Here is a 23,465-nt window from a genome sequence, read left to right on the forward strand (position 1 = left end):
GGAGGATCTAGACACAGACAGGCTAAACTGCAAACCCCACAGTCCTTAGATGTACAGTGTCTGGACTAGAAATGCTGACCTATTGCTTGGGGTCCCTGTATGGCTTCTCTTTAAAGAGAATCAGTCACACCTGTTTCCTGATGGGGCTCTTGTCTGTCTGCAGCGGCAGCCCAGCTTCCCTCCACTGTGGTCTTTCCTGTGCTGTCGGCCTTTTTGCCCCATTTTAGCCTGAGTGTGACTCGGGGTAGAGGTGGCATCAGACAGGACGGTCCAACAGAGGAACACCAACGGGGACTGGGTGGTCATTTGGGGCCCAGTGGGTGCCACGCTCGTGTCTGAGCACAGGTTGGGGCAGCAGGGGGGCTCTGCAGAGAGGGTGGCCCGTGGATTCCTCCTGCAGTGGCCGTGAGGACTATCTCCCTGAGCCGTGACCTGTGCCAGGAGCAGAAGGCCAGATCGGGGCTGAAGGGCAGGAGAAGATGGAGAGATCACTACTCTTCGTTCCTGCCCTGGCATGTGACCACCAACACCCAGGTCCTCTGACTCAGCACCCCGTAGGACATTACTGTAGAAACAGCAGGTGTGGACACGAGCTCCTCTAGGACGTCCATCCTTGATGCTCCATGAACACAGTTCCCTGACCTTCATCACGCCAGGGTGGCCCTTCTCTGCTCCCCAAGAGGGAAAAGGTAAATGTATCACATATGTTACACACAGGTACACACGGGATGGCCACATAAAGAGGCTCTCTCTCTCTCTCTGTCTCTGTCTCTGTCTCTCTCAATCTCCCCATCTCCCTCTCTTTCTCTATCTGGAGGCCCTTACGTCCTTGGGAACAATCGAGCGTGCAGTGAAGCAAGTGCTTTGGGATAGCAGGCTGGCTGTATATTCTAGAAAGAGCCTCAAACCGCTAAATGTAAAGATAACTTTTCTTCTGAAACAGAAGTCTGATTCATCCCCTCTGTTGGAATTTGCAGAGTCCTTTCTTCCCTCCAAGGACAGGAACAATGTCATACTGTATGTTACGGCCAGTTGCCTCAGCTGTCTAGACTCAGTGTGCTTTCACTTAAAAAACAAAATAAAATAAAAATAAAAACCACCCTTCGCCACCTAGGCACCACTCTACCATCTTAAAACTATTTCTGGGAGGAAAAGAATGCTTCATTCAGGAGCCGCCCTGACGGGGAGACCAGTGGAAGGGAGGCGGGCCTGGACGTGGTGGCCTCACGGGGCAGGACCCAGCTCCCAGAAGCCCAGCATCACCTTACCTGGAGTCTGATTCTCCATGTGCCGGGCATTTTCCGACATGCAAAACAAAAGAAAGCAAAGGGCCTTCTTGATCTCAGAGAACCTCCCACTTTCTTCTGAAATGACAGGCTAAGGCTCCCCGGAGAAGATGATGCTTGAAAATGTCAAGATGAAGATCTGCTGCCTGCCTACCAGCCTGTCAGGCCCAGGAGGCCTCACCCAGCCGTCAGCCTTCACAATTAGCAGCAGGATGTAAATGTAGTTTTTCAAAAGCGCCATTCCTGGCTACTCATGCAACAAACACTTTCTGAATTCCTACCGCAGGGCCAGGTGGCAGCGAGAAACATTTTTCTCAACATTGCATGGCAAAAGAACATTATTATAAGAGGTAGATGCTTTCAAAAAGGAGGCAGTATCAAAGGGAGGGAGCTGCATTTGCTGATAAAGCAAGCGTCACTTTTAATCACTCCAACATTTCTTTTTCCAAACACACATTTTCCCAAAGGTAATAAATAGTTACAGTTAGGAAGAAAAAAAAAGTATTCCATTCTTTATCAGATATTGAGGCCTAGAGAAACACCATTCTCCTTCTTAAAAAGTATAGCGGCAATGGCAGAACTCAGAAGAAGAATCTGATTTCCTCTCCTAATGGAGGAGGGTTCTTGCTATCTGATTTACTTTGCAGCCGTTCTTTGTTTTTTAACAAAAATCTCAATGAACAAATGTGTCTGATTTAGAACAACTCACTACAAAGGGCAATGCTGGGAGTGTCCTAACTGTGGAAAAAGGAGAAACCAGGGTCCTACAGCACACCGCTCAAGGCTTGTTAAAAAATCCTGGTGCTTAAACCTCAAGAAGGCTATGAAAGTCCAGATTCAAGTGACACAGAGGAGAAGTACTCTGCACTTTGGATAATAAACCCCCTTCTGCATCAGGGAAGGGGCAGATGCCGCCTCTCTTGTTCACAGCTGATGGAATCACACTGGGGGCTCTTGGGACAGGTAGGGCTGGGCTGGAGCTAGGGCTCCCACCTGAAAAAGAGGACACTCATCACTGCTGCCCGCTTCACCCTCCTGGGCAGGCCTGATCGCCAGTCTGGCCAGCTATGCTAAATATTCTGGGTAAGAATTTCCGGTACGAGGGACTATGGGGCATCTGACTCCCTACTATGGGGCGGTCTATAATTGACAGCAAAAGGCCTCAAAAGAGTCACGAGTTAAGGAGTGGTTCTTTTCCAGCTCCAGAATCCATAAGAGAAAACACAGACATGTCTATACACACACTACCATGTGCACACAATGCCCCCCACACGTGTGCCCACCGATGTGCATAGGAACGCATGTGTGAACACCCTTACACCTTACACTGTGCCTTACAGCACAGTCAGCTCCGCACTGACATTCCTGAAAAGCCAACTGGTGCCTGAGCTGAGGCTCACCTGGGTCTCTTGTCTGTGGTGGCGACACACACATGCTGGGCAGGCACTGCTCTCCACTTCTTCGCCTCCGTGACCAGGGCCTCTGCATCCACCAGGCCGAATCCATAGAGATGGCTGACTGAAAAGACAGAGCCTTCAGAAGCCGCTGCCCCCCAGGAATGGAGCAAGGCCCAGCTCTTGCACTCTGCTCGGCTCCCACGTAGGGCACCAGATCCATGGCCGCCACGGTCCTGGGACACACCACCTGCACCACTCATGGCAGGGCAGGAACGCGGGCTACCTCCTGGAAAGCCCAGGCTGCAGCCCTTCTGAGGACTGCTCCAAGATCCCAGCTACGCTAGCCTCCCCCTGACCTGTACTCCTTCAGGTCAGGAGTGCGGCCCCCGAAACGTGGCCCATTTTGGTGCAGGGTCGGAAAAGAAGTGTGGAGAGAGCCTAGTACTTTTTTTCTGCAAGACATGGATGGGTCCCCCCCCCGCCCCCCCCCCCCCCACCACAGAAGGGACCTGTCGGCGTTTGAGCTCCTCAAATCATAAACCGGACTAGAGAAACAAAAACCTGAAACCCTTTGGTTCATGCAGCCATGATGTGTAATAAACCAGAAAGCAAGGCCGGGTTCATCTTTTTTTTTTTTTTTTTCCCCACCATTTTCTTTGCCTGATCAATTCCCAGGGCATCCTGGGAAAGTGGTATGACTCAGAACTCAGACCGTGAGTGCTTGTGAGTTGGCCCGATCCAGTGTTTATTGGCCACGGCAGTAGAGTTTCAAAGTTTAATTTAAGAGGCAGGGTCAAGAATGAGATACAGTCTATTTTCCTATTTAATTAGGCCAACACTGAAATGTAGGTCAGCTCTTGTTACAGCACACCACTACCACCAACATTCTTGCAAGACAAGGATGCATTAGGCCTGATCGATGGCTTTCTTATTAAAAGGAATGTCCCTTGGAACTTACAGTGACAATACTTGTCCTATATTTTACAGATAGTAGTATCAGGCTCGGTGTCGAAATAGTTGGGCCTGAGCTTTAGAAAAGGAAAAAGAAGTCCTCCCTAACATACCTGGGCCAAATGGAAATCTTTTTCAAGGATCTCTGGTAAGAAGGCAGGCAAACAAAGCCAGTACCACAGTCCTATAATTATCTGCTCGAGAGGCCCCAAATACCTGGGTTACAAGCCCTGACTGTGGGTTGATTTCATGGAACCTCTGTCAGGCTGGGTTGGGGAAAGAAGCCTTGAGTTACTTCTATAACACAGAGAGAAATTTTATGGTTAGAAAATAACTTAAAACATAACTATCTCAATGTCCTCATTGTACAGATAAGGAAACTGAGGGCCCGTTTCAAAATCATAGAGCTACTCAGGACTAAGAATGCAAGATGCCCTTAGGTGGCACACAACAAACATTATCTTAATAGTCATGGATTTGTTTTGATGTGCATTAAAAAAAATAAAAATCTACCTCAAACCCGTGATTAACTAGATATAATAAAGTTTCTTTTTAAAATATATTTCTTTATGTAAAAAAAATGCAAGTCCATATAAAGAGAACTATTACATCAATACTTGGTACAGGTGGTCTCTGGATGACAAAAGTCGTGATGTTTAGGGAACCCTGAATTCTACTGATCTTAGGCTTATTTCTTAATGTCAGTGTGAGGTTACTTTTCCTAATTCTCCAGCTATGTATTTCTCACCCTTGTGATTCTTTGAGGATTTGGGGATTCTTCTTGGGAAGCTCCTGGCAGCCCTTTAATAGAGATTCCAGAAGGTCACCCAGTGGGCCCTCTGGGACAGGCTGTCCATCCCCGCCCAGCCCAATGGGAGCCACCCCCGCACCTTTATGACCGGCACCGTTGACTTTCCAATCATTGGCTTTCAGATGTGCCGGCCTGGATGTCTTTACCAGCAGGTGCTGGACGTCCCTCCAGGTTAACTGGTTACTGCAACGACACAATGACAGACCAGTGAAGCCCAAGCCCGCATGGGTCAAAATGACGGCTGCCCAGGCCCATCGGTGGTGGTGTGTCAGGAGCCAGCCCCGAGTCGGGACTTGAGTGAGCCCTGCAGGCTCCATTCCTCAGTGAGGGTTTATTTCATAACCTCTTTGTAAAGAATGGTTTCCAGGGATTAAATCCTAAGATAAAACAGTGCAGTGGGTGACCTAAAATCCATAGCGTTAAAAACCCAGCCCTGCTGCCAAGGTACCTGAGTGTGTCCAAGGGCTACCGAAGAAATTGGGGCAGGGGGAGAGGGACATCTTGATGTTTCTAAGTCCTGGGGGTTATTCTTCATCAGGACGAGCAAATGTTATGGTGCATGAAAGCATGCTTGAGCCTTCATCTGCCCAGACCCCACACCCTCCACTCCCTGCCCCCTGTGTGGACCCACCTGCTACCTATTGTAATTCAAGATTTTAGTAACTCTAAATTTCTAATACATTTGTTTTGGTGCAAAGTAGAAACGTTTCATTGAACAAACACATGCCCACTAATAAAAATGCATAGATCAGAGTTTTGTGAGTCTAAGATACATTGTCCCGCCATTTTTTTTTTTAAAACACCTCTGAAACGAGGATCCATCTTCTGATGATACTCTATCATAACCCTCTCTGTTCACAGCATCAAGACCGGGTCACAGACATAGGCTGGAAGGACCTGCACTCCCTCCTCTTGACCCAGGGCCTGCCCCACCCCCACAGCAATTACAACTGTCTTTCTAGGCACCCACTCTTTGTGTGTGTTTAAAAATATACATAAAAGGGGCGCCTGGATGGCTCAATCTGTTAAGCATGTGCCTTTGGCTCAGATTGTGATCCCAGGTCCTGGGATCGTGCCTCATGTGGGGCTCCTTGCTCGGTGGGGAGCCTGCTTCTCCCTCTCTCTTTGCTGCTCCCCCTGCTTGTGTTCCCCTCTCTCATTTTCTCTCTCTCTTGCTCGATCTCTCAAATAGATAAATAAATAAACTCTTTAAAAATATATATATACAGAACAGAAAATTTACCACCTTAACCATTTTTCTGTGCACAGGGCAGAACCATTAGGACCTGTACCTGGTGGTATATCCATCACAAACCATCCATCTCCAGAACTTTTTCATCTTCCCCATGTGGAACTCTGTCCCCATTAGACACTAACTGCCTGTTTCCCCCTGCCTCCAGCCCCTTGGCCACCACCATTCTGCTTTCTGTCTCTATGAATGTAACAACTTTGGGAACCTCATACACATGGAATCACACAGTACGTGTCCTGTTGGGACTGGCTTGTTTCACTCAGCCTGATGTCCGCCAGGTCCATCCACGTCGTACGTAGCAGGTGTCGGAATTCCCTTCCTTTGGAAGGCTGAAGAATACGTCATGGCTTGTATGGACCACATTGTGTGTATCCATTCATTTACTGATGGGTCCTGGAGGTATCTCCTCCTTTTATGGTTAGAATAGATCCTACAGCGGCTGCACCATGTCACGTTCCCACCTTTTTGCCTGTTGTCCACGGGGACCTCACCGTGGTTTGAATCTTGGGGCACACATACATTCCTCCCTTGGGACTCACTCTCCAGGTGCTAGCCCCGCCCGGTATTCTCTGATTCCTCCAGCATGTTCTTGTCTCTGTGCCGGTAACCTCACTGGCTTCCTGGCCACCTCCCCCGCAACTGTGTCCATCAGTCCAGTTTCCAGGCCTTTGCTTGGCTTTCCTCCCCCGCCCTACTGCCCCTCCTGAGGGCCCATGGCCGACGTCATTGTTCAGGGGGGATTCTGAGGCCCCGCGTGGCCCAAGGCCTCACCCTCTTGCGTACAGACACAGGCTTTAGAACTCAACCAGAGTAGATGGGGCTGCACCCCTTGTTTCCCGTGTGACCTGGCAAGTTACTGCGGGGCCTATCAAGGATGGCTCCAGCAGAAGGTGCCAGGAAGCAGGAGCCGCAGAGCTCAAGACAGAATGGGTAAAGAAAAGGAGAATGTTAGAAACTGTCTCATTATGAAGACATTTTTATTTTGGGCTCTGGTAATAAAATCAGACATACAGTTGTATGAGAAACACAGCTAAGAAATGGCACTGGAAATGTTTTTCAGCAAAGATGGGACTGATGGGAAATCCCAGGATGGCCACAAACCGGGACAACCTCTGCACAGTTCGTACCCACGAGGGTCTTTCTTCATTTTTGTTACATGCTGTCCACAGGCCCTCCCTGACCCCCTGAGACCTCCTCCACCCAGGACGATCTGGCTTTGCCTGGATGCCTTCTACGGTGCAAGTGAACAGAGTCGGAAGGCAACGCTGGGCGCAGGAGCAGCAGGCCTGCTCCCTGGACACCTGCACTACCCCAGTCTCCAATCTCCTCACCTCAGGCCCGCAGAGGCCCTTGTTATAACCTGTCTCTTCTTTGACCAGTCCTGCAGGTTTAAATGCTCTGAGCTCACACCATTTTCAGACTAGCCACCTGTGAATTTCTGAGGAGGAGCTGAAAGGGCAAGGATGATGACTACCAGAGTTTTCAGGTGTCCACAGGCCAAGTTTAATGGAACAAGCGGGCATGAAGTGAAGCTTGCTTTCTATTTAATTTTGACTAACAAAATTCCTTGCATGCTTCCAATAAGGGATGGAAGGAACTATAAAACAATGAATTGCTAAGTATGTGAATGCCACTTTCCACACAAGTAAGTAATTATTTAGAATTCTTTTTTTTTTTTTTTTTTTTTAAGAGACTCAGGACACAGAAGCCAACATTTTGGCCTGAAAATCAAAAAATATTTAGCTATTCCTTTGTTAAGCTGGTAACATTTGAGTTGTATGCTCTTTTGCCTCAGACAAACCGACATGCAAATATCCGTAATTGTAAGGATCGAAGCAACCCAAATAGGATTTTTTTGAATCATTTAAAAAATTTCATTGACAACAACGGACTACTTCAAACGGCGGGACTGTTCTGAGCCAGTTTTGACATCTAAACTACATTTGTTTTTGACACCATGATTGCAGGTGTAGTAAACTCTCTTTTCTTCCTGACCCATCTGGACACTAACAACTCCAGAGTTTTTATTTGGCTTGTGACAGATAAAACATCACCACTGCCTTGTCAGTTTATCAACTAAAGTTTATGAAGGGCACCTGTAGTGGCCCAAAGTGGGATTCTGGCACGTGATGCAGAATGGGAGGTAGGCTTGGGGTCCTGGCTCCCCCAGGTCTCTGTGGTTCTACAAAGGGCAGGAGACGGTGAGCTTTAAAAAGGAAAAAGAAGGGAAGGAGTCTCTTCATATCCATTAAGGGTAGCCTTAAAAAGGAAGGAAATCCTGACCCATGCTACATCGTGGATAACCCTTGAGGACACTGTGCTATGTGAGCCAGTCACAAAAAAACAAATCCTCTGTGATTCCACTTACATGAGGTGCTTAGAGCAGTCAAACTCATAGAGACAAAAGGTGGACTGGTGATTGCCAGGACCTGGAGGAGGGGTTACAGGGAGTGTTATGGGCTGAATTGTGCCCTCCCAAATTCATATATTGAAGCCCTCGCCTCCAGTCCTTCAGAATATGACTGTATGTGGAGATAGGGTCTTTAAAGAGGTCATTAAGGTCACACGGGATCATTAACCCACTATGACCAGTGTCCTTATAAAAGGATCTAGACACATACATAGATGGAGGGTAGACTGTATGAGGACACAGGGGGAGGGTGGCCATCTACAAACGAAGGAGAGAGGCCTCAGAGGACACCAACCCAGCTGACACCTTGATCTTAGACTTCCAGCCTCCAGAACTGTCAGATCATTCATTTCTGTTGTTTAAACTGCCCAGTCTGTGGTATTTTGTTATGACATCCCTAGCTGACCAGCACAAGGAGTTGCTGCTTACTGGGCTTAGGATTTTAGTTTGGGATGATGAAAATGTTCCAGAGATGGATGGTGGTGATGGTTACTCAAGGTGAATGTGCTTGATGAAATGTACATTTAAAAATGGTTAAAATGGGGCGGGGGGGCGGCGCCTGGGTAGCTCAGTCAGTTAAGCGTCTGCCTTCAGCTTAGGTCGTGATCTCAGTGTGCTGGGATCGAGTCCCGCGCCAGGCTCCCTGCTCAGCGGGAAGTCTGCGTCTCCCTCTCCCTCTGCTCCCCCCACTCATGTGCATGCTCTCTCTCTCTCTCTCAAATAGATAAATCTTTTTTTTTTTTAAAGATTTTATTTGTTTATTTGACAGAGAGAAACACAGCGAGAGAGGGAACACAAGCAGGGGGAGTGGGAGAGGGAGACGCAGGCTTCCCGCGGAGCAGGGGGCCCGATGCGGGGCTCGATCCCAGGACCCTGGGATCATGATCTGAGCTGAAGCCAGACGCTTAACGACTGAGCCACCCAGGCGCCCCATCAAACAGATAAATCTTTTAAAAAATTGGTTAAAATGGTCACCTTTATGTGTATTTTACTGTAATAAAAATGTATAGAAAACAAAGGAAAAGAAGGGGAGGCAAGTGGAACTTACTTTGCTTCTAAAGCCAAGGCGATGATCCCCGCCACCATGGGGGCTGAAACCGAGGTCCCTGTGTGGCCGTCCGTGCAGCGCTGCCGCAGGTCCGTGGTGACCTGGGGGACAGGGCGGCAAGAGGCGAAGTCGGCTCTCAGAAGATGTCCGAGGTCAGAGGCTACTCAAGATGCTGCACCTGGACAGGTGTGGCCCCTGGTCCCAGGGACGGAAGAGGCACTACGGAGATGCATCTCCCCAATCAAGGTTTGTGTCTGCTCCTCGCTGCTAATCTGCTTTGCTCTCAAACATAGAACAGGGACCCGCTGCAGGAGTGAGCTAATCACAGGGTGGGGACAGGGAGATAAGGCGAAGGGAAGACAGGCAGCAGGAAGCCGCACAACCTCACGGCTGCAGATGAGCGTGCTGAGACACAAAGGTAAGAGAGGGGCCCTCCATGGCAGAGTCCCCACCTGCCACAGCCCATGTTAACGACCCCCAAGTCACCCCTGACATCAGAGCAGCTGGAAACAAGGTGGGGGGTGCCCAGGTGGCCCAGAGACCACCCCTGCCTTTACCCAGATCAGAGATAAGTCACAGAAGGTCACAGATCATTCCCTACCAGGATGTCCTCCTCAGATAGTTGACAGTGTCCTAAAGCACCCAGTTCCATCTGCAGCAGATGAACCTGGAGTGTTCGTGACCTTCACAGGGCCTGCTGTGTGGGACAATGAAGCTGGCCGTTGTCCTTGGAAAGGCAAAGCTGACTGCAAACCGAGGGGGCTCTGCATGCCTTCCTCTGAGACACTGACTCCGGGCCAGGTGGGGATATTGATTCTGGACCTCATTAGCACACAGCCTGATTTGTCACTTGTCTTTGAACTGACGTGGAGAAGCAGCACCGTGGAATCACCATGCATGGGTTCAGCCGTGCCACACCTACTGTGCTAGATGGGATTCTGGCCCTCAAGCTACACCCGTGCATGCTGCAGACGGCATTAAGTTTGCTAACCAGCACACCTTAGATCAGTGAGACAATCCTGGATTGTCCAGTGGGCCCCATGCCCTCACCGGGCCCTGAAAAGTGGAGAGAGGTGGAAAAGTGTGTCAGAGAGCCGAGGCAGAAGAGGGACCCAAACCATCTTTGCTGGCTTTGATGAGGAAGATAGAAGAACATAAGCCAAGGAATCTGGGCAGCCTGGAGATGCTGAGAACAGCCCTTCGCAGACAGCCCACAAGGAATCCAGAGCTCAGTCCTATAACCACAAAGAACTAAAGTCTGCCAACAAACTGAATGAGCACAGAATGAATTCTCCACTAGAGCCTCTAGAAAGGAACACAGCCCGGACGGCACACGGATTTCAGCTTCAGGAGGCTCAGAAGAGACGCAGTCGAGGCCGTTGCCCTGCTGACCTCCTGAACTCTGAGATTATAATTCTGTGCTGTTTTAGGCTGCTGAGTTTGGGATAATTTGTTACGAGAGCAATAGGAAACTGATAGCCACACCAACAGCAAGGTTCTAGTAGCCGATCTGCATAACCCTAAAGAATGAATTTCCCCAGTCATAACAATCCAGATCCTCTCCCCAACGGAGCATCTTCCTTCATCACATTCTGGCTGGGCTGACAATCACCCAGGAGACAGGATCCAGCCTGCCTCATGCACATGCCGGAAGACTGACAGGAACACTGGCAGAGACCAGCCTCCTCCTCCCCTGCATCCTGCTGTTCAAGGAAGGGCAGCTGAGGGTGGGGAAGTCCGGACAAGGATGCAACCTCTGACCCCAGGATCTTCATCTGCAAATGGGCCTAATGATGCGTCCTTCACACGCTTCTTTCTGGTGAAAGTCATAGCTGGCGCCTGAAACATACTTACATTCAGTAAATGGTGGCCAGTGATGGACACTGAGGGTGTCTGGGCAGGAGGCCACGCTCCCAAGAGCAGGGGAGGCCCATGGCTGGCTCTCCAGCCTCTGAGAACTGGGGAGTGAGCAGAGGGCCCCCCTCTGCAGGGAGGGGATGGCTCAACCAAGGTGGGCAGCCCCTGCTTCCTGAGACCAAACGTCATGCGTGGAACTCTGCTCCAGGTCAGCGAATGAAAGAAAGTCAAGAAATGAATGGGTGAGCAATGCTCTGCCGGGCGTTACTCCTTTTATTAAAAGTCATGTGTCAGTACCAGGCAATCCCCTCCCTCCAGGCGAACACGGCTCGGCATTCGCTGGACAGAGAGGAACAGAGAATACGGGATGGGACAGCGCCTTGATTTCCAGCTGACACCTGCCTGAACCGCACAGCCTACAAGCTGCCAACCATCCAGAGAAGTCCATCCCCTTGCAGGTTCTCTTGGAGGACTCAGAGCAAAAGCTTGGCTCTAGTTGAGCTGAAAACCACCACCACCACCACAATAAAAACAAAAACCCCAGCAAAAATGCCATTCATACTCTCAGAGGAGAAGCCTAGCCCAGGAAGTACACTAAGTGATTTTCTCTTTTACCCTCCTCTGAACTACACCCTTCTGACCTGTATATTATTGCTCGGAGAAGAGATTAAAAAAAAAAAAAAAAAACAGGAAGGAAGAAAGAAAAAAGAATTAAGGCATTTTGTAGCTAAGGTGTGTGCACACGCAGTGTGATTAACTAAGCAAATAAAGCAGCAAGTCCTGCTCCCAGGGATGGGAGACACAGGCGTCCCAGCAGGAAGCCTCTGGTACAAAGCGTTCAATGGCAAGACTTCTGTTTTGAATGCCTCCAGCCGGCAGGCCTGTTTAACAAGACTCCAGCAAGCCCGTGTTCAAATGAGCTAGATTCCTAAATGAACAGGATACCATTCAGAATCTTGGCCGCCTGTCCCAGGGGCGCGTGCTTCGGTAGAAAAGGAAAATAAATTAAGACCTCTGTTTACTAGCCCGGACCACTGCCAGGCTGGTGGCCCAGCAGCCGTGTGGCTCACCTTTCAGCAGGTGCGGGGAAAAGCGGGGAACAGGGAGCCTGCATGCTGCCCCCGAAAAATGTAAAAAAATAAATTTGCAAATAATTTCTAGAGATGTGGCTCAGCAGCAGGAGAAATAAAAAGATGCTAGTGAGCATGCTTTAAAATTAAACCATGTCTGGCCAGCTCCACGGTCTCATTTTTTTAAACGTCTAAAAACCAACTTAACGACTGTGCATTTGAATTCTGCATTAATTTCGGCTCAAAATCCTCCCCCTCTTTACTTTTCTTAAAGTAGGAAAGCCTGTGGGGAAGGAAGAAAGCACAAATTCCACCCATATGCTGAAAGAAAACAGTCCCTTTTTAAAAGGATGAATCACGCTGGTGTTCATTGAAGTGAACGGAACAGACAGAAACCACTGCTCAATTCGAAGTGTCCAGGGAAAGTCGTTTTGCTGGGGGAAAGAACCTCCTGGAAGAACACTTGGATCTCTAAAAGGTTTCAGTATAAAACTAAGACTTTCTCTTACTCTCTTTGGCACGTTGAAACTGAACCAGTCAGTTGGATCCCAAGCAATGTGACCACAGAAATTTAGAGAGCTAGAAGGAGGCATGGTGCTGAGAAGGCACCCCGTTCTTAAATGCTATTTTTAGATCCCTAAAGCCAAGAGAGGGTTTTAATTGGTATTTTGTGCAAAAATTAGAAAGGCAGGGTCTGAGGGTGGTTGCCAAGGGACTGGGGTTTCCCTCAAGGCACAACCAGTTCACCGATGGGTAAGGTCAGTACTCTGGGACCCGGTACAGACTGGCCTCAACCTGGTTCCTCTTTTTGTGAAGAGGGAAAGAAACTTGCCCCCAAAGGGCCGAAGGCGTGCGTCCTCGGCTCTCCACCTGGCCAAGAGAACTCACGATTTTCCGATCATAAAACGCGCCACTGCTGTAGGTGGTGGCCAGGGTGGACGCACACTCCTCCAGGTACCACGGCTTGTAACCGTTCTCGGTGGTGCTGCTCACGGAGATGGTGTAGACGCTGTTGGTGTAACCATCACAGGAGCAGTGGTCCCCCTCTCTCCCGCCGTTCCCAGAGGCCCAGACGAAAATGGAACCCAGGCCCTGCCGGCCCTAGAGGGAGGGGAAGAAGGAGAACAAGGCGTCAGCCCCGGCAGCCGGAAGCTCGAGCGCTGGGTCTCGCGCCGGCCTGGAGTCCTTCCTTCGGAATGTCCTTCCCAAGGGTCTGAGAAGGATGTGTTCAGACCATATGGATGCCACATGGTTCTGTGGGCTCTCGTTTCATTTTCACAGAGCACTTTTGCCTGTGGCGACAGCCTTACAACGGCAGAATCACAGGATTGCACTGAGGCGATGGCCCAGAAAGCCCTCTCTGCTCTTCAGGGGAAAATCAAGGGCCCTCGTATGAGCTGTTCCACTCCAGAGCCATGCCTGTAATTTCCATCCTAATGACCTAGCATTGTAAAGAGTAAGCAGTGCCACAAGTATTACTGAGATGAAAGCTGATGGCTGAATTTATAACATTAATTTTTCGAGATCGAAACCTGTGGGGAATGAAAGAGCTGGTCCTTTGGGGCAGAGGGTGAATTTTCCTGAAAACCCAGTGGAAGAAGCACATTTCTTGGAGAGCAAGGTTTTGAAAAGAGGGGGTGGGACTGTGAATTCTGGGTGAAGACTGAACAGGTAAAATGGGTCATGGTCCAGAATCCATAGCTGCTTGGGGCCATCCTATGAGTTCCCCAGGGTCTCTGCCATGGGTACACATTAGTCAGGTGGGGCACCGAGGTGCCTCAGTTGATTAAGCATCTGCCTTCAGCTCAGGTCATGATCCCGGGGTCCTGGGATCGAGCCCCACATCGGGCTCCCTGCTCAGCGGGGAGTCTGTTTCTCCCTCTGCCCCTCCCCCTGCTCATGCTCTCTCTCTCTCTCATTCAAATAAATAAATAAAATATTAAAAAAAAATAAAGTAGTCAGGTGGTCAATGCCAGTCAAAGCCAGGAGTTTCACCTGTGTGTAGGTCTTCACTTTTCAGAACATACATGTGAAAGCAAGTCTCTGAAAGGCAGTGGCCGTCAGGGTCGGTTCCTGCAGCTCTGTTTCATCCCACACCCACAGAATCAAGGATTTCTGACTCAACCAAGTGCTCACCCCAGTCCCAAACACAGTTAAACATCAATCCAAGACGGACCTGACCCATTCTGTCCGAGTGGCTGGACCTGCTGGTGATGCACAGCCAGGCCAAGAGAACAGCGCCAACACCCATCTCCATGAAACCAGACCCACAGGACTGGTTACTTTGGTGTCCTTGTCAAGGACCCTCCTTTCCAAACATGTGGGAAGAAACTGATACTTATGCTCAACAACTGGCCAATTTAAAGAAAACTTGCAACAAAATTCTGTGATCCCCACAGAGTCCAACAGAAGCCTTGCTGTTGACTGGATGCGTTACACTCACCCAGAGTTCAAGTCCACCCTGGGCTGAGCGGACCCACCTGCTCGGAAAGCCCCATGACTCTCCACTTTGTAGCCCAAGTGGACGACAGTTCCTTGCCCTTTTGTGCCCATTTGTCATGACTCTGACCTTTCCTCCAGTTTCTAACCTGAGGCTCTCAACGGAGCCCCCGGGAGGTCCCTCGTGCTCACCCAGTCCCGTTGTTCAAAGCTGCCTCACTCACACTGCTTTCCACATCTCCTAGGCGGACCTGTCCGCATGGCCAAGAGCTCCACAGAAAGCTTACTCACATTTAGCCAAAAGGTCAACCTTCTGGAAGAAAGGCACCAAGTACTGTGGAAATGGGTGTGTCTGTGCATATAATTACCTACAGGGAGAGATTAACTGGCGGGGCTAGTTCAAAGAAACTAAAATCAAAATGGAAAGGTATTTAACCCATAGGAGCCTATCTTTAGTGCATGAGAATCATCTCTAAGACACTCCCCACCCCACTCTAAATTATTTATGAAAGGCTGTCATTTTGCAAAGTGGAGCCTAGAACTTTACTGTTCCCGCAGCACAGAGAACACCCCCAGACAGCACTCCTCATACGTGAGCGTGCACACAAGTCACTGGGGGTCTTGCTACATGGCAGACTCAGACTCTGTAGGTCTGGGGGTGCCCTGAGATTCTGCATTTCTAATGAGCTCCCAGGTGATGCCCGCATGGCTGCTTCTGGACCCCACTTTGAAGAACAAGGGCCTAAAATGCCAAAGGCCCCATCTTCCACCTTACGCTGCGTAGTTACTCCTAGACTAATCCATTCTCCCAGGTGTCAAGGCATTAAACACCTCTCTCCTTCCTGCAAAGAATGAGGTGGAGGAAACACCCAGATCTGAGGTGCGACGAGATGTTTTAGCTGTCTCTGAGGATTATATATATTTTTTAAAGATTTTATTTTTTTATTTGAGAGAGAGAATGAGAGAGAGAGAGCATGTGAGAGAGGGGAGGGTCAGAGGAAGAAGCAGACTCCCCGCCGAGCAGGGAGCCCGATGCGGGACTCGATCCCGGGACTCCAGGATCATGACCTGAGCCGAAGGCAGTTGCTTAACCAACTGAGCCACCCAGGCGCCCATCTGAGGATTATATTTTCACTTGCCATGTCTTGGAAGCCATGGGACAGAAGCTACAGGGGACAGTTCTACCCTAGCCGTGAACTGGTGTTTCTGTTCAGGAAAGTCACAACCTCAACCTGATCCAAACGTATTTCAGCGCCTCGCCTGGGAGGTGAAGGGTTCATCTGTGAACTCCAAAGCACCGTGCCTGAGGGCTTGCAAATACCCGGCATCTGGACAAGGCCAGTGTTTCCAGGCTCAGCGATGTTGCCTCTCCCCTTCGGAAGGACAAGCCACGCAAGGGGTAAGGCTTCCTAAGGACCGACATCAGGCACATCTCTGTGCCAGATGATGGCCTCTGAAGTCTCCTACCACCAAACCACATCATCTACCAGAGATGAAGTCAGGCTTGACAGAAAAAGACTGTAGCTGACAAATGGGGCATCGAGAAGGAAAAACAGATGGGGGGGAAATGTGGTCTGGTTTGAGATCATCAAATTTCGAGGAGGATTTTCAGTGACAACTTCACACAGCTATGATTTAAGGGCCCCTATATGACATATTTTACTTCAGAATGACTGGGGAAAAAATGGAATGACCTCAGTATTTCAAGAAACTGTGACAAGAATGATGGGGAGCCACACGGTCCCCTCTGCACCTTCTTCACTCCCCTGACAGCCTAGTAAAGCCGGTGCTGCTCAGAATCCGGAACGCAAAGATCCCCTCTCTGCAGCTCCCGACTTTCCAAAGCCCCACACAGGTTCAGTAGACGCAAAGCTAAGCGAAGCTGTGATACCCAACAATCATTTGAAAACAATCATTGACCTCTCCAGGAAATGGGGGGCCCTGTCCTGAGACCTCAGATCTTTCGAAATCTCAAAGAAGGACACGTTAAGGATTAACACTGTTCCAAGCAGTATCTTCCACACAGAAAATGCGATCTCTAATTGACAGCTTAAATTAAAGCTTAACTTTTAGGATGTCCCACTTGTCATCAAGAGTGAGATCCATGTGATCTAGTGGGTGGAGGAGCCGAGCACTGGAAAGATAAGATAGTTTTACTTCGCAGCCCCTTGTAGGCAGCAGCTGACTTGGTCACACCTGAACCTTCCAGCATCCCTGGGCCAGCACCTGGCACAGCTCAGGGGCTCAGCAACCTGACAGAAGCAGCCTTTGCATTTTCTTCGAGTCACGGGGGACAAAGGCAGTTGGGTGGTGTCCCAAACATGACCATGAGGTCAAGTGCCAAGATTGGGGACATGCTAAGAGATAAATACTCAAACCCCATAAAAAACTCATAGAAAATGACCAAACTCAATTTATCCAAAAAAGCAATCAAATTCTATTATTTAGAAGAAAGAAAAAAGGGAACAGAGTTAAAAAAAAAAAATTGGTCCTCTATGGGGCGGGACTGGTGGGGGGAGGATGGGGGGAGACAGAGAAAGGCTGCTTTCAATAGGATCCTCTGATAATATCTGGTTTGTTAATTAACTACTTATTAATCACACTTTAATCATGGCACATAGGTTATAATAAAATAAGGACTTTTAAAAAACGTTCTAAAGCATAAATAATAAAAGGGACCTGAACCACCCCCGCCTTTGCAGCCCTACTGTCCCACCTCCCATAGGAGAAGTCGGAAGTACAGATGCTGGCCCAGGGATGCTTGGACTTCCTGCCCAACCCCCCGCCAGCATCACCAGGCCATACCTTGTACTCTGGGCTGGGCCTTGGGCCACCCAGGGCCACCCGGACACTGACCGCAGCTCCATCTGTCTGCTCCAAGAAGCTGTCCTCGCCCAGAAATCTGCCTCACCAGCTGGCTTATAAGAACTGGGTCATCTCCAGGTCCCTCTCCCGCGCCCCCCCTTCCCTGCATGTTTGACTCCCAAGGATCCAGGACTAATGATCCCAGAGTGACTGTGGGTGGGCTTCCTGGCCGGTGGAGAACAAGCCTGACAGTCTCCTCTGCTTCCCCTCAGCCGGTCAGCGGAGAACCTGTGCTTGGATGTTTGCTCTGTTTAGTCCCTGGTGAGGCTCTACCGAAGAAATCCTAAACATGTTAGGCTGTGTGCTGGCAGGGAGGGCAACAAGGGCAAGACTTCCTGTTTGGTGGTGGGGGTGGGGGTGCTGGATTAGCGCACACTCCGTGACGGACACGGGAAACTCCATGGCTGGGTGTTTCTGTGGGCAGGGGGACCGAGGCCCAAGACATCCCCTTCCACCTACACAAGTAACAACCCAGGTAGTCAGACTAAGACCCCTAGAGCCCACCTGCCCACACCTCTCAGCTGGGGGCTGTCAGGCTTCAAGGCACAGAGTCCTGGGCCTGGTGGGTGACCCACGGGCACCTGCTAGAATAGCCTCTCTATGACAAGGTGAAATCCTTCTGCTCTGGTTGGTAGAGAGCCACTCCCCTGAACCTTGAAAGGCCTTCTCCCTCACACCGGTCGTGGCACGGCAGGGCCTTCCCGGCCCCATTTTGGGGGCTCTGGCTTGTGTCACTCTAATTTTTAATTGCTAATTTTTTTTTTTTTTTACTATTTCCCACCCCCCCCCACCCTGGCGAGATGCACCGTAGCCCTGGAAGACTCACACCTTTTTAATGCCATATTCGAAGGCCTGCTTAGCCAGTCGGCCAGGCCCGTCCACCGTCTTCCCGTCATCATCTGGTCCCCAGCTGGCGCTGTAAATGTCGATGTAGTTGGGTCTGATGCCCAGCGACTTGGCTTCAACCACATCCGTCACGTCGCCGTCCAGCATGCGGATGCCTGAAAGCACACAACGAGGCCCCGTGCACGCCCGCTTGGCACTTTTTGGGGCCGCACAGACTGTGACCCTGGGGCGCAGCCAGATAGCCCCCCACACCACCCCCCAGCTCAGGAATGTTCCAGCCTCATTCTGGAAAACCTCTTTCCCCATCCTGTGCTGATGTGAAGGAATTCAAATGACATCTGGGGCCACGCTGTGACATCCCCAGCATGGGACAGCAACAAAGGAAACGGAACCGTTTGGAAAAGATAGGATGTAAACTGTTGTAAACTGTTTCCTTGGGAGCACGCAGTCACTCTGGTATTGAAAAGTGGAACATAATAGAATGATTACGATGATTATTTCTATAATAGAGCTCCGGAGTCATTTTCAACTTTCCCTGCTGTCAACAGTTTATTTCTCTTTCTTATCTCTCTTTAAAAAAAAAAAAAAAAAAAAATCACACCCATCTCTGATTTGTAACTAGGAGTTTTTAACCTGGACAACAGAGGGCCACACCATAGTCTCTCAAGGAACAGGCTTCTTGTATCTCAGTGTGCGTTCAGGTTTTGTGTGTCCCAGAGGGGTCTTTAGGTGGTGGGGACTACCCCTTCCTCAAGAGCACCTCAGAAGGAGAGGGACGGAGCCACGAGCCTCTCCCAATGCCTATGTTCTTGACCGAGGGTCCCCGCACACCCCAGGCCCAGGCTTTGTCTCCATTACTGATCATACTCTGTATCTAGCAGGTGTGGTGTCCCCAGGCTTCACCCAGAGAGGGGGTCTCAGCAATGCTGGTACATAACTGGGAAGCAGGGGTAATGACAGCCACCAGCACTTCCTGCCTGGACACTAGCAGATACGTAAAACTGGACTTCTTGGAGACTCAGTAAACCTGGGCCAGCCGACCCCAGATCGACGCTCTAGGTGACTGCTCGGTCCCCACAGCCACCCCGTTCCAAGGCCCCCAGGAGCTCCTCCTCCACCAGGCCCAGCCCCATGTGGGCAGTGGCCGTGCCAACGAATTTTAAATCTTGAGCTATTTAAAACATAACAGAAAAGAGGACTTTTTCTGATTAGAAGCATCACATATGCTCTTTGCAGAAAGTTTGGAAAATAGAGAAATAACTAGTGATAATATTTTGGTTGTTTTCTTCCAGTACTTTTCTTTGGCCCCAGCACGCACTTTCTCTCCAAGTTCTTTTTTTACTACAGAACTTCATACAGAACATTTCCCTGCACCATTAAAGACTCTTCTAAGACACGATTGTAAATGGTTGCAGCTTCCCCTCCCATGCACCCCAGCCCAGGCAGCACTCTCCCTGAGGTTCCCCTCACTGAGCAGAGAGGCCCCCAGCTCCCCCAGCCTGGGCTGGATCTATTCATGCCACATCCCAGAATCTGTGTCCACATACAGCGGGTATGCCAAGAATAGAAACTCAGAAAACGAATGATTTTAAAAGACAGAACAGTGATTTATCCCCAGGATGAAAAGAGATGGTACGGGGCTCAGGCAGGAAGAACCATGCAAAGGAGACTCTTTGAGGGGACACCCTCCCCAGGTGCTCAGGGACAGATGTTTTATGTAAATTACACTGTAATTGTGGAGATGCTCTGCTGTCACTTTTGATGGATGGTTTGAGAGTCAGAGATCCCGAACACATAAATTTCAAATGATATCCAATCTCTCACCCAGTAACACATGGGTTGTAGATGAACAAATAAAAGCACTTTATGATTAGTCAGGGTGAGAGACTTCCTACTGACAGAGCACATGAAGATGATTGAAATGCAGTAAACTCTTCTAACCCTATCAATTCATGCTGCCCAGATTTGAGAGTTCAGGTTGCCCTGACGTGTTCTCCTTAACATCTGCCCTGTTGTGAGCTGAGACAGAAAAGGTCAGAGGCCCTGGGCGGCTGAGTAGGACAGTCGTGGTTGTAGGAGGAGGGGGCTGCTGCTCGAAGGTGTGTGCCATTTTGGCCCTCCACTTGGGTGGGGCACTACAAGCAAACTGGAAACTCCTGCTCCAAAAGTCTGGAAATTGTACTCAAAATCCGTGTCAGAGAAATTTATAGCCAAACAACAGTGAGACTGAGGTCTGGGAGACAGCAGGAGTTCAATGACAGGGCTGAGAGCCCCTCGGGAGTGTCAGCCAAACAGGCACAGGCGGTGAGAGAGGGTGCTGGAGTCGTTAGAACTATTTCTTTATGGCCGCAAGGCCTTAAAAATGACAAGTAGAAATAAATTTTAACTTCAACACTGTCTGTTCTATCTTCCGGCTCCCCATCTATTTCCCTTCCTCTCTTTACTACCCGTGATGGACTAAATGTTTCTGTCCCCCCACCCCAAATTCACATGTTGAAGCTCCAACCCCCAGTGTGATGAAGGTAGGAATTTTAGGAGGTAATTAGGTTTAGATGAAGTCATGAGGGTGGGGCCCCCCGTGATGGGCTTAGTGCCTATTATAAGAAGAGTTGGCAGAGAGCTTGCATCTCTGTCTGTCTCTACCATGTGAGGACACAGAGAAGGTAGCCATTTGTGAGCCACAAAGTGGGCCCTCACAGGGGAATAGAATAGAATGGGCCAGTACCTTGATCTTGGACTTTCAGCCTCCAGAACTGTGAGAAATAACTGTCTGTTGCTTAAGCTCTCAGTCTGTGGAATTTTGTGATGGTGGCCCAAGCTGACAGAGATAAGACCTCAACTGCCTGGCTTAGGATGGCCCCTGTTTAGGCACTAAGATGGTGCCACATGGCAACTGGATGTGGACCCCTCATCACTACTCCCAACGAGAGGCCCGTGGAACAAAACTCTCATCCACACTGTGCCTTGAAGCTGGCAGGAGGGTCATAGGGCATGCCACAGGTGACAGCCCTGCCGTGACCACCAACTAGTGACTCTGGGAGTTTACCTCATGTCCACCAGGCCTCCATTTCCTGTAGGTTGTAATGATGAAAGTAATTTTATCTACAGAGGTGCCAGAAAAACTAAAAAAGATGATTCAGGTAAAGTGCCTGGCAGTAAGGACCCAATGTGCATGTTAGTGGCTAGTGGGAACCCACTGAGCCTCAGTTTCCCCATCTGTAAACACAGGAATAAAGACAACAATTTCCAGGGGTTGTTAACAGTAACTAATCCCTTTTTACCTTTATTTTAAAAACATATACTCTTTAATATGTATGAAGGATCATATGTTACATAGATGTTAGTGATAAAGCCTAAAAAAATAATTGACACCCATGAACCCTCCATCCATTCAGTGCAAATATAAACATGACCCACTGGGGTCTCTACCCATGCCCTGCCCCTCACAGAGGAAACTGCTCAGAATTTTGGATGATTCCTTTCATTGCCGTTTAAAAACTAGTGGGTTGGGCGCCTGGGTGGCTCAGATGGTTAAGCGTCTGCCTTCAGCTCAGGTCATGATCCCAGGGTCCTGGGATCAAGTCCCGCATCGGGCCCCCTGCTCCTTGGGAGCCTGCTTCTCCCTCTGCCTCTCTCTCTCTCTCTCTGTCTCTCATGAATAAATAAAATATTAAAAAAAATAAAAAATAGAAACTAGTGGGTTAATACAATTGTATGCTTGCTTAAACTATATATGGCTAAGTTTTGCTGGTACTGGGAATTAATCCTCTGTTGGTTATACACATTATAAATATCTTCTCCCAGTTGATGCCTTGTCTTCTCACTTTGTTGATGGTGCCTTTTGATAGACAGAGATCCTTAATTTATTTATTTTTTTAGACTGTTTTTTTTTAAGATTTTATTTATTTTATTTGAGAGCGAGAATGAGAGAGAGAGAGAGCATGAGAGGGGGTTGGGTCAAAGGGAGAAGCAGACTCCCTGCTGAGCAGGGAGCCCGATGCGGGACTCGATCCCGGGACTCTGGGATCATGACCTGAGCCGAAGGCAGTCGCTTAACCAACTGAGCCACCCAGGCACCCGATCCTTAATTTAAATAGAGTAACAACAACTTCCCTTTGAAGATCAAGGGAGTTATAATGGGGGCCAAACTTGTCGGAGTTTATTGGCATCTCTTGTGGGGGCCTTTCTCCCTTTCAACGGTGGGGCTGTCCCATCAGCTCAGCGCACCTCCTCTTTTCTGATTTCTGGCTGGACAAGGAGAATCAGGTTGATCTGAAATGTTATCGCTCTCCAGTCACTAGTCTGTGAGCCCAGGGCTTCCCTCTATGTCAGGGACACTGGGCCCAGGTGCTCGCTCAGCCATCAGCCCAAAGAGAGGGGCCATAACCAGTACAGGACGTCGGCCATGTGGTGTGGCAAAGGGTGTGGCCTCTGGCAAGATAAAGAGCAACTCGCAGCAGGGGGAAATGGAACAGGGGTCACAGAGTCCTGGGGTGGGATCTCAGCTCTGTCTAACCTTGGGCCAGGATCTCAAATTCTCTGAGCCCTCGTCTTCCACAATATTTACCTGGCAGAGTAGTTGAGAGGATTAAATATATGTTGAGGCCGTAGTACCTGGTGCTGTTGGAGAAATGGTAGCTTTGTTCTATGTACCCTTATATTCCACAATGGGCTTGCCAGGGAAGGAGAAGGCCCTGCCAGCCACACAGGCAACCAAAATCAATTCTGATGTTCTAGTGCTGAAATGTAACCTGATATTCTAGACTTCTCCATGCAAGTTATAGGTATGGGAATGCCTACTTTAAAAAGAATTTTTTTTTCAGTATAATGAGCGTACAGCATTATATCTGCTTCAGGTGTCCGATATAGGGATTCAACAATTCTATGCATTGCTCAGGGCTCAGTGCCTACTTTTGAATAAGAAGAACGAGATGCCAGAAGACATCAAAAATATGTAAAAACAGACGACCAGAATAATTTCTCAACACCTCTCACGATGCTTTTCATCTCGGAAGAAGAGCGACTGATGTGTGAGGAAGAAAGTATAACGTATTTAGATTTTAATGAAGCATCTATTTTCCCCCAACACTGACAAGTTGCCAACAAAGAAAAGGTAAATATTTTCAGTGGAAACCTGCTGTTCCAATATTAGCTTTAAATGTGAATGGTTCTCTGGAAACGCCAAATCGAAGAAAAACAATCATCATTTCTCTGATGAAAAAAGAAAGACCCA

The 23,465-nt window shown here is 49.1% G+C and overlaps 1 protein-coding gene across 4 annotated transcripts in view; it reads right to left on the reverse strand.

Annotated features, from left to right (window-relative positions):
- The window catches only part of PCSK6 (proprotein convertase subtilisin/kexin type 6), a 186,200-nt gene that overhangs the window by 65,356 nt on the left and 97,379 nt on the right, over positions 1-23,465 (reverse strand). For 2 of the 4 annotated variants that reach the window (XM_088025204.1, XM_028122802.2), the window contains exons 7-11: positions 18,215-18,387; positions 12,971-13,183; positions 9,156-9,256; positions 4,525-4,628; positions 2,687-2,804 (exon numbers count right to left, since the gene is read on the reverse strand). In XM_088025204.1, coding sequence (XP_087881330.1) covers positions 2,687-2,804; positions 4,525-4,628; positions 9,156-9,256; positions 12,971-13,183; positions 18,215-18,387 — 709 coding nt within the window. Of the gene's footprint in view, positions 1-2,686; positions 2,805-4,524; positions 4,629-9,155; positions 9,257-12,970; positions 13,184-17,967; positions 17,971-18,214; positions 18,388-23,465 lie in introns of all 4 variants that reach the window. The other 2 variants (XM_088025205.1, XM_088025206.1) reach the window with 2 other exon arrangements.

Source organism: Eumetopias jubatus, unplaced genomic scaffold (assembly GCF_037043125.1).
Source record: "Eumetopias jubatus isolate StellerSeaLion01/CBP00866 unplaced genomic scaffold, mEumJub1_p1.0 scaffold_7, whole genome shotgun sequence".
Lineage (NCBI taxonomy): Eukaryota > Metazoa > Chordata > Mammalia > Carnivora > Otariidae > Eumetopias > Eumetopias jubatus.